We start from the raw sequence: 13,009 nt of genomic DNA, 5'->3' as shown, positions 1-13,009 counted from the left end.
CACCCAGCATGTGTATTACAATGAAAGGTTTAGGTGTTCATTCATGGGCAATGACTTAGAGATCTTAGGTGTGTGAGGTGGTCAGACTTGGTTTCCCCTGCACAGGGAATCCTGTAATACACCTTGTGCACATGTATGAGATCTCTCGGTGAGGATTAAGTTATCAAATCCCTTCAAGTTAGACCAGTGAGACTGATGATCTGAAATAACTTTCTTCTTTATCTTGTTACAGCCTTATGACAGACTTTGTAGCATCTGTTTTCCCTCTTTCTTGCATAGCTAAGCCATAATTTCCTTAATATAAGTTGGTGGAGCCAACTATCACATTACCAAAATGCCCACAAGACTGACATCCTAGCCTCGCTGCCAGACATGCCTTGCATTGGATGCATTCTTTTGGAAAACTGCTTCCCCAACTTGTTTACCCCAGATGACCTGCTACTGCTGTGTGGTGTAAAGTGGAGGAGGCACGGAGGGGATGGCCCAGTTATCTGTTAAAATTCATTTAACCTATTTTTTGTCATTCGTGTAATCTAGAAGTAAAAATCAGACCCAATTCTGATGCTCCTGACTTGCTGAAATATGGAGGAAGAAATGTGTAGAACATGCTTGTGGTATTGACGGCTAGCATGGGCATATGGTCTCCAGACCTGAATCTAGCTACAAAATTACTCCATTTTCCACCTGGGAGATTCCTATGACCTTATAAGGTTGTAAATGTGAGCATATGCTAAGTTAACACTTAGAGAAAAGTATTCTTTGTGCTTATCATAATACAGAAGAAGTGGCTTTACCAGTATTCAAAATATATAGTTTGTGTTAAGAAGTATTTAGCACCAGTGAAAAATCTGCCTGATACTGCCATCCTTTCTACTGAAAATAAATAGCATATAATAAACAGGCACTTTTAGGAGGGGCAGGTTTTTGTGGTAAGGAACCTCTGCTCTCCAAAGACAACACAGTTCATTTATACAGGCAATGCTGCTTCTTTCACTTACATGAAACTATAAATAGTTTCGCTATCGAAGTCTGAAGGCACTGAGCGCTTACAAGCCATGGCAGAACAAACAGACAAATAGGTGTAATTATGACAGAGAGATGAAGCACAAAGCCAGCTAGAGCTATGTGGCCCTGCAGCAGGGCCACCTTCCTTTGCCACAGGAAGGAAGCCCTACTCAGCTTTGCCAGCAGGCCAGGGATGCAGCACTCACGGGAATCTCTGTCGGTTCCGGCAGTAAGAGACAGGGACCGTGTTTCTGAATCCGGGGAATTAGTTCTGGTGTCCATATCCCCTTTCAGAATAAGCCAACTGGTCTTCAGCTGGAGGGAGTAAAGAGCCAGTTACAAGATACAGGATTAACACCTGAATGCAGTTCCCTGCTCTACCAGTCTCGGAAGTCTTGTGAACTGCTCATATGTCTATGTTCATTGCAACTCATACCATCCTTTAACAAATTATAAAGGACTGTATAATCACTTAGACACTACAGCTACCAAACTTTCAGCTGGGCTGAGGATAGTTTCTGTGTTCATGAAGCTGCCCACTGTGCCTCACTGTAGAAGATGCACTATGTCATTGTCTTATAATTAATTTGCTATTAACGTTTTTCTTCTGTGTTAATATGCACCCTAAGTAAAAGTCCACAGGATTAGCTGAATCACCAATCTATATATTGAGATCGAGCGAAAATTCATGAGCTTATTGCTCTTAATCTCAATATCTCTACTTCTCTTTACTGTAGAATGTACATTCTAAACCCTTTGGGTGAGAGATCAAACTTTTCTATGTCTTCTTGGAAAGGCCCTAAAAGTAGTAATGATTATTTCAGTTACATGAAAGAACACTTTTATGTATGAAAATGTTTTAAAAAACAGTTGCTTCAAGGAAGATCAATAAACTACTCCCTCTTGTTCTATCTGATCATTACCTTCTTACTGTCCTGATCCAAGCTTCCATCCTCGCCTTCTGATCTTCTTGCTGCTGGAAGATTAAGTTAATTGTAAAAATTAGAACAGACTATAACATTTTTTTGGTCTTCTGTTTTGACTGCAGTTATATTCCAAATATTTTTAAGAGTGGGAGAAAATCAATTTAAAATAAAATAGAGCTGGGCAGAAAATTATGTGTAGAGCTATGGTTTCACAGAATCACTTAAAATAATTTTGAAATTATTACAGTAATACTCATCCTTCAAGTAAATTTAGAGAATCTATTCCTGCTGGATTTTGAACCTATCTTTTTAGGAAGAAACTGTCTCTGGGGAATGACTGGTGAGAATAATAATTCTACATCATAACTTAAGGACAGATTCATATGATCACTGCACACAGTGCAGCCATTTTGCACTCTTCTGTGTTATTATGGTAATGAAACTACATATGGTCACACAGATATTTTGTGGTCAGCACACCTGGATCTCCTAAGTTTCCAAAGAGGATAGACAATGATGGTAAAGAACATTAGGAACAAACTTGGTATTAACTCCTCATGAAATCTACAAGACAGATTGTGTTTAAAATTCAAAATTCTTGACCAACCACTTTTCTGACAATATTGTCCTCTTAAACAGTGTTTTAATAAAAAATATTGCTGATATTTTACCATTGGTTTATTTTCTTATAACTTTCCAACCTGCTAAGAAAATTGAAAACCTAAAAGCTACTCATTAGATAGTTCGCAAACATCAAATGTGTCATTTATGTTCCAGAGTATTGTTCCAGATACTGAGTTACACCTGTGAATCTTACAGAAAAATTTTGTGCCAAATTTCACATCATTTCAAATAAGTTCTCAAAATTTCAGTCCTATGTAGTTTTGGGGACAGTTTTAATGGTGTAAAATTGGAGTAATATAAAGACCTAGAACAATATCAAGCCCATGAAAAGTTAGTGCAACAAGGGGGCTGTCTGTAACACCTGAGAAAAAATGGCCCCATGCAATGCAAAGTAGGCAGAAAAATATAAATATAATGAATATATTAATACAAAAGTTAAGCCTCAGATGAGATTCTTAGAGACAGAGGTGGAGAGGAGATTAAGTTGCATCGTTACATGTGCTGCAATACTTCCAACAAATTGGGAACAACTCTGCCCTCTCCGTTTCCCCAGCCAGTATGTTTGCAGAGGATCTGCCCTGCATCTAAACAACATGGACAAAAGGACACCACCAAAAGCCTTTCAGTGTTATTCTGTTCCAATTTCTGATGCCATCCCACAGCTCACATCCAGAGCTTAATTGCTTTTGCTGAGGAGCTGATACTTAAAAATGAAAAATTGCCATAAAGAAAATTTCTATGGGTTAGAGGAGAAAATCCATAACTGTAGAGGGTTTGAAAAAAACCAAGGTTTTCAAAGTTAGCCAATAGCATCCTGACAGGGATATTTTCCCAAGATGGCAAGCTGCTTCTCTGAGAAATAAATATGAAGAAATACTCAAATATGACAGATGAGGAATAAAGTCTCTACATTGCAAGAAGGATATAAACCATGTTTGCTGATATTTTGGGAGCACACCCTAAATCATCAGTCAACAAGTTGTTCCACATTATGTTTATGGATCTTGCTCTCACTAAATTAGAAATCCATATGGAGAATCTGATGCATTTTTGGGTTTTTTTTGTTTTGTTTTAAGACGTTGATGGTCTCAAAGGAAAAAAACAAGTTTAATTCAAGGTGCTACTCAAAAATTTCAAAGGTTCCACAGGATCTTAAGAGCATCCGACTTAAAAGAGATGCAGAGGATTACAATCAAAATCAGTGGGGGTCATGAAGGCCAGTCCCTCCCAAGTTCCTGAGAGTGCTTCATACAACACATTGCTGGCAGAGAAATTCAAGTTCCCTGAATTTCATCAGTACTGAGCATTACCTTCATTGCTTTAACGAATGCCTGGTTCTGCCATGAACCCAACGTGAACTGCGGACTGCAAAACTCTTTTGTTGTAACTTTGAATGATGTTTAAATATTTCTAAAACATGAACACGCACACACACCTCACAACCATGCAGGCTACTACACTCTTTACTTTCCAACCTCAGACCTGAGCCTGATCTCTCTCCTGTCCCATTTTTTCACCTTTTTTTCATTCTGAAGTTGGGTGTTTATAATAGAAACACAGAAGCTGTAGCTACAGCAAATCTGTTGGGTGCTGATGTAACTGCAACCTTTTAAAGCCAAATGTTTTGGAAGAGCTTCTTGCACTTTTTGTTTTAAAGAACATTCTTGTGCTTGTTTGTTCAAACTTGGTCTCTTCAACAAAGGAATGTTCTCTGGCTCCTTTTCAGTATGTATTTGTTCAGCGTCCCATTAGCTTGAGGAGCTGAATCATCCTGTGTTCACACTTTAGCTGTGAATCCTTCCAGAACAAAAGATAACTATTATTAAATTTTGTTTTACTTTATACTCTTTTTATTGGAAGGAAAGTTTATTGATTTTTTTTTTGTTATTGTTTCCTGGTTTTTATTTTGTTTCATTTCTTAGTTAGAATAAATTATGTTTTGTTCTCTGGTAGAAAAAAAAAGAGCATATATTTTCAACATAACCTTTCAGAACATCTATAATCTAGAAGTTTAAAATATTTATTCTTATTAATCTATTGAGATTGCTGACTTGCTAATTTAATTCTGTGCTCGCTCCAGTGATTACAGGGGACAACTCCACACAGCAGTGCAAAACTGACATAATCCAGACCTTCACAGAGAGAAAATTGGTGTAAAAATGCCCAGTTGGCAAAAAAAAAAAAAAAGCTGTTGCTTAGAATCCTCTTTGGAAACCAAAAGTATCTATAAAATTAAATTACACAGTCAGGATACAGGACATTGGAGTCTTATCATCAGCTTCTGTAAATGAGTGAAGCTGTGCTGATTTGCAACAGATGATTGTTATTTTGCATTTGCTCATGATCTTTCCAAACACCACTACAATATTCAACTTTTTCTGTTGTCAGTATTTGTATATCTAAAACCAAGAAGGAATTAGAGAGCTTGGGCAGACTCTAAGGTTGGGTGATTGGATTAAATCAGGCACTAAACCAGACAGATAGCATCTTCTTGCCTGAAAGGTAACATTGGTTTGTTCAAGATTAGGATATTTGGAGCAGAAAATGTCTATCACAGACCAACACCTAAAGTGCACTGAAATGTCAGCAAGTCTGGCTTTGCTCAAAACCATACACAGAAAAACCACAGAGGTTATCTAAATCTGGATGATTTGAATGTGCAGTTACTTTATCATGAAGCACCAGTTACAGTGAACCTGCACAGGCTGACTCACTCAGCTGGGAAGCATCAGGTGACCATTTTCTTTCTCATATTGCTGTATCAGATCCAAACTAGAACTTCAACCAAACAGAAATAATTGTAATTTCCCAAGAAAGACAGTACAAAAATGATAACTATATAGAAGTGTCTTTTTAAAAACTATGTTGATTGGGTAATTCAAAAACAGTTAAAGCCCCCTGTAACCACAGAAGAAAAACATGCAAAATGTATTTTCCTTGTTCTGGCCATAAAGGCTGACAGCCTTAAAGTATCTGCAGCTCCTGAACCTTTCACTCAATGAAATTTATCAGCTGAAGCCAAAGTATGGGTGTAGAGATACAAAGAGCCTTCTCACTCCTAGGTATAGCACAGGAAGTCACCTCTGTGCTGCAAAAGGCAATAGGACAGGAGGAGCTGCTCCAACAAAGACACTGCTCACAGGCACTGCCAGGAACTTCCCTCGCCAGGAAGAGTGCCATAGGCTCATTCTCCCACCTGTATCCCTGAAGGCACATGCTTTCATCCCCGAAGTGCCTTAGCTCACAGTGTGATGAACATCCCTCATGTTTATTTTATTCTCTCATTCATTGCCAAGGTGGGGGTGCAGTCACAATGAAAATAGTTTTTGGTGTGGGGTAGACTTATATCACATATTATATTTTTATTTTTCTCCTTTGTTCATGAGTACAGGAGTACCCAAGTCATGACTCTTTTAATCAGAAACCTCATGTATTTGTTTTCAAAAATTAATAGTGGAATTCAGTTTAGAAAAATGAATTCCCTATAACTAGTCATGTATCATGAACCAAGATCATTGTCAAACATCACTGAGAACACAGTCGGCACTCACACTAACATGGAAATTGCACTGATGTTAATAAGTGAAATATACTGCAAAAATAATAATAGAAGAAAGCGGAATTTATATTTTTATTTTTCATATTTACTAAGGTCTTAATTCAGATTCTCAATGGCATAAAAAGATCACATATTTCTTTCTGTTGTTTAGAATGTCATTGCTGGGACAACCAAAGGTTTTCCAATTACATCTTGCTGATGTTTCCAGCTACTGAATTTGTTCCTAACTGCCATGGCGTGACTACATTTGTTCTTTTTTTTGTTACTGGTATATTTTATTATTATCCATTTAATTATTATCTATTACCTTACTGATATCTATTGTTATTTGATATCTTTTATTGTTATTGGTATTTTACAGCTTGAAGAACTTACAGATGAAAAGTAGATATTTCATATATGCCACTTATCAATGAAGACCACCTGTCAATGAACATTTTTTTTTCTCCAGCAATTTAGAAGTCAGATTTACAAAAACTAGATATAGCAAGGCACGGTTTGAAAACAGAAGAGCAATCTTCAACATTCACGTTTCCTATCATACCATGAATAAGAAAACTGCATTAAAGTTAGTATCAACTCTGAATTATCAAGATAAATCAAAATACCATCATCCCAGTTTTGGAGAACTTACTATATCCTCGGACTGCATGTTATACAAAACAATATTTAATTTTCATGTTACTTTTTCTCCTTTTCTGTTTGAGATTACAGGGACGCAATGAAATGCAAAGACTACAGCAAACAAATTTGGGAGTCAATATGCATTTTTTTTCATAGACAAGTAGATAAAACTGCAACAGAGAAAAGCAGACTGTACCATGCTGTTTGTAGATAGGAGGTTTCCTATAGATGTTATCTTTTACGCCAGTGTCTGAGGAAGAGGAAAGAGAAAGGAAAGAATGAAAGAGTAAGCAAGTAGTTCAGATCATGCCGCTCTTGCCTCCTGTTAACAACACTAACAATGCAAAAAACTTCAGCAAACACTATGCATTCATTCAGTGGTTTGTCATTCACTGGTTATTGAAAAAAAATGGAGCTTTATCCATCATCTTTATGTATTGAAAACATTGAGTATACCTACCTATGCAACATAATCCCCCCTAAGTCCCTCAGAATGCTTTAAGACACCTTGAATGGCATCCATTTGGTGATATGTATACTTCACAGACAGCAAACAGAAACTGGCTATATTTGTCACTAAATTCCTATAGAGATACAACAGACTACTCTAAACAGTCACACTTGAAAAAGGACTTTCTCCATTAATTACAAACAAAATGTACATGTTCAGATATAAATGATTACACTGGTGATACCAAATATTCTTATAGGAAATCCTATAATTTTTCTATATTTTGAATTGTACAGCTAACTTGGCCTTCCAGGAATTTTCTGAAAGCCCCCAGAGCCACAGCCCAGGGTTCCCATATCATGTTGTACAGATATCAGATTTACTCAGTACTACGGATCTGAGTAGATACAATTCCTAATTGTGGTCTTTTTATAGAAACATTAACCCCGGAAGCAAAAAATGAATAAACAAATTACTCCACTGAACAGGTAGAAGTGCTTAGCAGTCAAAAAACTAAACAGTGTGGATATAAATTTAATGCTTGTTAACTGAATGTAAACTTGGAAACAGTACAGTACATATGCAAAGCCAGCCACAGTGAGCTTCCTGCAGTTCTGAAGTCTTCCAGCTACTTTCAAAATTTATGTCAATATGACTTTTAAATTCAAAGAACAGATAGATAAGGGAAAAAAAACCAAAAAACCAAAAACCCCTTCAGTCGTTCCTCCTGCACACACATTCAACAGACTTACACAGTTATGGCACTGTAAATCATAGACTCTTAAGAGTCATTAAGGCTGAAAAAGACCTTTAAGATCAAGTCCAACCATTAACCCAGCACTGCTGTAACTCTATAGTCTTAGCAACATTTGTCACTGTGTGCCTCCTGTACAGTAATTTTTAAAAAAAAATATATGTACATGAGCACACAGCTCTCTAACTCCTTTATTTCTGAGAGGAAGTTTAACAGGTAACAAATATTTACTTGTCAGACATTTTCTTCTCTTCGACTTTGAAATTCACAAATTGATGCCAAAAGAAAATTACATTCAGAAGAGAATAAACAGGTGCCAGCAATTGAAGATCAAAAGCTAAGCAGTGAATGCCTACCTGGAATATGGAAATGCCTAGGAGCCTGCTGATAGACAGAAGGTGAAGATTTGCTCTCAGAGTACATGGATAAGCTTGGAGTGCTCCGACCACTTTCACTGCCTCCAAGGGGAAGAGCAAAGAAAGCAGATAAAAGAAAAAATGGAAAGCAAAGTAGAGTATTTCAAGCATAAAAGCTTGTTCAAAATGACTTGTTAATCCAACAGTTTTAAATCCATGTTTTTTTAAAACCCGTTATTTTTCAGCACAGTATACTGGCTCAGATGCCAAATGTCTCATCAAAAACTAGTATCTGATAGATAATATCAGATTAAACTGCCCTACTTTGAAATTAAAGCTTCTCTTTTAATGACACTTTCATAAAGAAAATCAAAAGATAAGAACATCCACAATCCTGTAATGTGTTTTTGCACAGCCTTAACTGAATAATCTATTGAGCAAGTGTTTGAAAAGTTTAGTGCTATGGCTCATAGCCTGCCCCTGAAACCAGTAATGAAATCATTCAGTAGTGTTTAAATTATCTCAAAGCAGGACTAGACCAAAATACAAATGTTATGGTTAAGTCAAATAATCCTGCAGGTATCAGTGACAAAAAGAGATGTTGAAATTCGGCTCTTAATTGCAAACTTTTTCCACAGGTAACATGCCACACTATTTTTATGCAAACAAGGTTGGATTATCAAGTCATGGATCTATAATGCCATAGTCACTTCACCAAGTTTCAAGATATGCATAAGATTGTCCCATATTGACTTTTCCACGTTTTGTCAAATGCTTATTAGGTGCCATTCATTTCCTCTTATTTCCCTGAAGCACACTCTATGGCATTATAGTGCTGGTTGGCAAACAAAAAAGTAAAGCTCTACTTTTTTGGGACTTGTAAAATCCTTTTAATTTACAGCACTGTTAAGCAACTGGAAGCAAACATGACATTTATTCTTACATAAAATGACTGTTAATTTGCCGTTACTGTTTTAGTGTGGACGAAGCACAGATTTAACGGCTAGTAACGATGAAATTATAGCAAGTTATGTTAGGGGTAAAGAAAATGCAGCAGCTCAGGGTATTGGATCTGTAACTGAGTTCTACCTTCATGGAGGGGATGTTTTATAACCATAGAGCTACTGGATTACCAGAACTGTCCAGGCCATGCCCATGGAGGTGATCTCTGCCCTGCTGATGAGCAGTGGATGCATTGTCATCGGATTGCCAGCCTTGACATGCACCACTGAGGTCAAAGGGTAGTGCCACTGAGTTCAGCAGGAGCAGAAACAGGACAGACAATGTCAGAAGAGCGTACTGTGTATCTCATGATACACTGACCAATCCATTCTAAATTTTGTGTCTGTTATTTCATTAAAACTCAAAAACCATTCAGCTGTGGCCACTGTGTACGCACTAACAGTGATTTCTTGTTGAAAAAGTGTAATCTGAGAAGTTGAGAAATTGGAATCACAAATACATATGCTGATAGCCTATGGTCTTCCAAAATGCAAGGGAAGAATTAAGGAATTACTGAGAATCTGGTGCATCACCACCTACTTGCAGTCAAGTATTCCTCAGACAAGGAACCTGACAGTTACTCAGTTTCTTGATTTTGCTCTTGGAAGAAAAAAAGTGGTGACAAGTTTTCACTGCATATTTATGAATTTGCTCTTTCTTTGCTGCTTGCTGCCCAGATTCCTGGCCATCCCTACTAAATGGAACAAGCCTCAATGTCACTGGTAGGTACTTATTAATGTAAGGTCCCTTCCAACTCCAAAATTCTTAAAAATCTTGTAATGTCATTCATTGAAATGAGATGTTGTTATTGGAATTTTCTAATTTAAACAGAAAATAAAAATTCTCCAGCAATTTTCACAGTGTATTAATTCCTCATTTACTTAAAAATCAACACATTATTAAAAATGTATATTCATATATGACCTGCAAGAATAATCACTTTGATCAGTGACCCAAGGTGCTGGTATCATACCCACACATAAAGTCATTCTTCAGGGAGAGGGTAGAGTGTCAGCAAGGAATCAGGAGGCAGCATTAATTAAGAGGAATAAACTTTTAAGAACTTTACAAGAACAAGTACCAGGGGACAACAAATCTACAGGCTGCTCAATGCAACTTATCATCTATGTGGAGCAGTTTGCAAAGCCATCATCTCCAACTTGCTCAAAGTGGAAGAATTAATGATGAAATGATGGAAAAGGTTCTTCTTGCACCCCACTCATACAAGCTGATTCACATTTAAACTTGAATTCTGCCACTGATTTGGACAAAAATCAGTAGTTGTATTTCACATTTTGCACACAAAAATAAGTGTTTAATAATAAAGTAAACTCAAGACTCATGTAGAAAGTTACTGTGTAGGAACTACAGACAGATGCTTAACCTAGGCTAAATTTAGATCTCTAAAATGAGACTTTGCCAATAAATTATCTCTTTCAAGGTTTGCCTGGTGTACACTGACAAAGAACTTCAAATAAGGTCTCAGAGAAAAGACCAGAGAGAGCAATTTTTCAAATTTTTGGGTTTGTCTTCTGCCACAAGCATCCACAGGCTGTGATCTGCTTTGCTGGTCAGTGAAGAGCAAAAAACCAGAATCCTGAACTCTTCCCTGAATTTTGTTTAACTTGGAAAGAATCTGGAAAGGTTTACTTTGAATTTGAGTGTTGACCACAAAAACATCCTTGTGTCCTCTGGCTGCTGACAGGGCAGGCTGCACATTTAAGTCTGTGTGTGTGGAGCCAACTGACCAGGGCTTTGACTACGCTCCCTTTTCAAGGGACTGTCAGGAAAAGTATAATATTGCTTATACTTCCTTCCTAGTCAGCTTTTATCTTATCTGGGAGGATGGGAAATTTGATAACAAGTTACAGTAAGAGCTGTCTAAGTTCAGGACTGAACAACAAACAAACGCCTCTGGCCAAATGAGGGAGATGTCCAAGCCTACTCACAAAACCGGATGCTTTAATATCTCTGCCCACGCTGCATTAAGATAGACAAAGCTTTTTGAAGTTTGATGACTAATTCTTTTCAAGTTTTCAAAGCCAAATAAATGGGCTTTGGAAGCTGTGCTCCTGCACTAGAAAGGCAAGATAATGTCCACCATGTTTTAAGTAAGCATTTTTTCAGCAGGGCTCAGCACACCCACTGACTCCATTACCTCAAGAGGAAGAGCCACACCAACCACAGGTGTTTGGAATATCACACCCTATGACTTGCAAGGGCATGAACTGTCAAGCTTTCTTGAAGTGCAGCTGGACTTATTTTTAAGACAAAAATCCTTAAAAGAGCACAACCAAACCACTTTTCTTCATGATGAAGAACAGATCATCCTATTACACTGCATGGGAGCCAGGCTACAGTACACTGATGGAAGAACAGGAACTCCATAATCATATTTTTCACTGGAAAACAATTATGAACCATGTCATTCTCAGGAAAAATATGATGCAAACTCAGAGAAATCAAAAGGAAGATTTTGCTTGTCTTAATTTCCCTAGGGTAATGACATATCTGTCTCCTGGAAGCTTAAAGAAATATCTTTTATGACAAATTTGGAGTTCTACAAAGATTACTTCTACTACTATGAAGCAGTGTATTATTTTTGGATTTAATCATATTTTTTTAAACAAGTATGATTTTACTTTCTTAAAACTGAAGTGGCAACATTAAATTTGGTCTGGATACAAAGCAACTATTGCTACAATCCTCTTCTTTCCACACTAACCACTTCAAAGAGGAAAAAAAGAACACATCCACACCATCAAAAGGCTCCTCCAGATAAGAAAAAAACCACAGACTGGAACTCAGAATTCAGAGACCTTGAAAAGGATAGGGCAAATCTTCTGACTCCTTTTGGGCTGACACATTAACTCAGTGTAAACCAGTGGATAATCTATACAACCTCAGCAAGACTCAGGATTACCTATTTAGGAAAATTATAAACAGGCTCACCTTTTTAGCCTCACAAGAGCACTGTGAAGCACTTTAAAGTACCGCTTAAAAAATATTTTAGCTCCTTGACAAAAAGTGCTTCAGAATTGCAAAATACTATAATTTTGATCACATTACGAACAGTTATTTGGCTACAAGGAACTACCAACTTGAGGATTTCTTCATCCAAATAGCAGCACTTAATAATTACTGCTGCTCTGAGCAACAGCAGGTAGCACTGAACAAAAACTCAGTTTAACAGGAGTGCTGCCAAGTAACTGCCAGTAGGACTTTGAGGAAGAGCTTTCCATTCAGTGAAATTGTGCACTGCAGCACAGCAAAGAAGTTTTTCTTACTCAGTACATCAGGTTGCATAATACCATCCAAATTTAGAGGACAGATTAAAAAAGCAGTGCCTCAGAGAATACCAGGGTGTGTGCCAGCCTTCCAAAAAATGCATGGGAGGTTGACTGCTTCTTGTTGTGGAAAGGAGATTTGCAGGTGGACTCTGAAATGGTAACAATCAGTTTAATCTCATCAGCTTTTTCCTCCAAAATTTTCTCTGAGGGATCATATTTGGAAGACTTGAACCTGTTCATACCAGTGAAATTCAGCTGACTGGGCAGAACTGTTTCTGGATGCATTAGGGCCCAATGAAGATGCATTACTTATTATTCCAAAGGAAATGAGTGCCTGCTATTTACTTGAGTGTGCAAGTCTATCTCCTGCAGAGGGTCACTTCCTTTTCTGTAATGGTTACAACAGCAAGAACAACAG

At 37.3% G+C, this 13,009-nt stretch overlaps 1 protein-coding gene across 15 annotated transcripts in view; it reads right to left on the bottom strand.

Moving 5' to 3' along the window:
- ABLIM2 (actin binding LIM protein family member 2) overlaps nucleotides 1-13,009 on the bottom strand; it is a 138,649-nt gene that overhangs the window by 21,770 nt on the left and 103,870 nt on the right. For 9 of the 15 annotated variants that reach the window (XM_027642687.1, XM_027642692.1, XM_027642693.1 and 6 more), the window contains 4 exons: nucleotides 8,300-8,401; nucleotides 6,935-6,988; nucleotides 1,929-1,981; nucleotides 1,212-1,320 (listed from right to left, as the gene is read on the bottom strand). In XM_027642687.1, the coding sequence (XP_027498488.1) occupies nucleotides 1,212-1,320; nucleotides 1,929-1,981; nucleotides 6,935-6,988; nucleotides 8,300-8,401 (318 nt within the window). The remainder of the gene's footprint in view (nucleotides 1-1,211; nucleotides 1,321-1,928; nucleotides 1,982-6,934; nucleotides 6,989-8,299; nucleotides 8,402-13,009) is intronic. The other 6 variants (XM_027642699.1, XM_027642701.1, XM_027642689.1 and 3 more) reach the window with 5 other exon arrangements.

This window comes from Corapipo altera, unplaced genomic scaffold, assembly GCF_003945725.1.
Source record: "Corapipo altera isolate COAL_440 unplaced genomic scaffold, ASM394572v1 22, whole genome shotgun sequence".
Lineage (NCBI taxonomy): Eukaryota > Metazoa > Chordata > Aves > Passeriformes > Pipridae > Corapipo > Corapipo altera.
The sequence above is the reverse complement of the archived record's forward strand: the minus strand, read 5'-3'. Positions and strand labels throughout refer to the sequence as shown.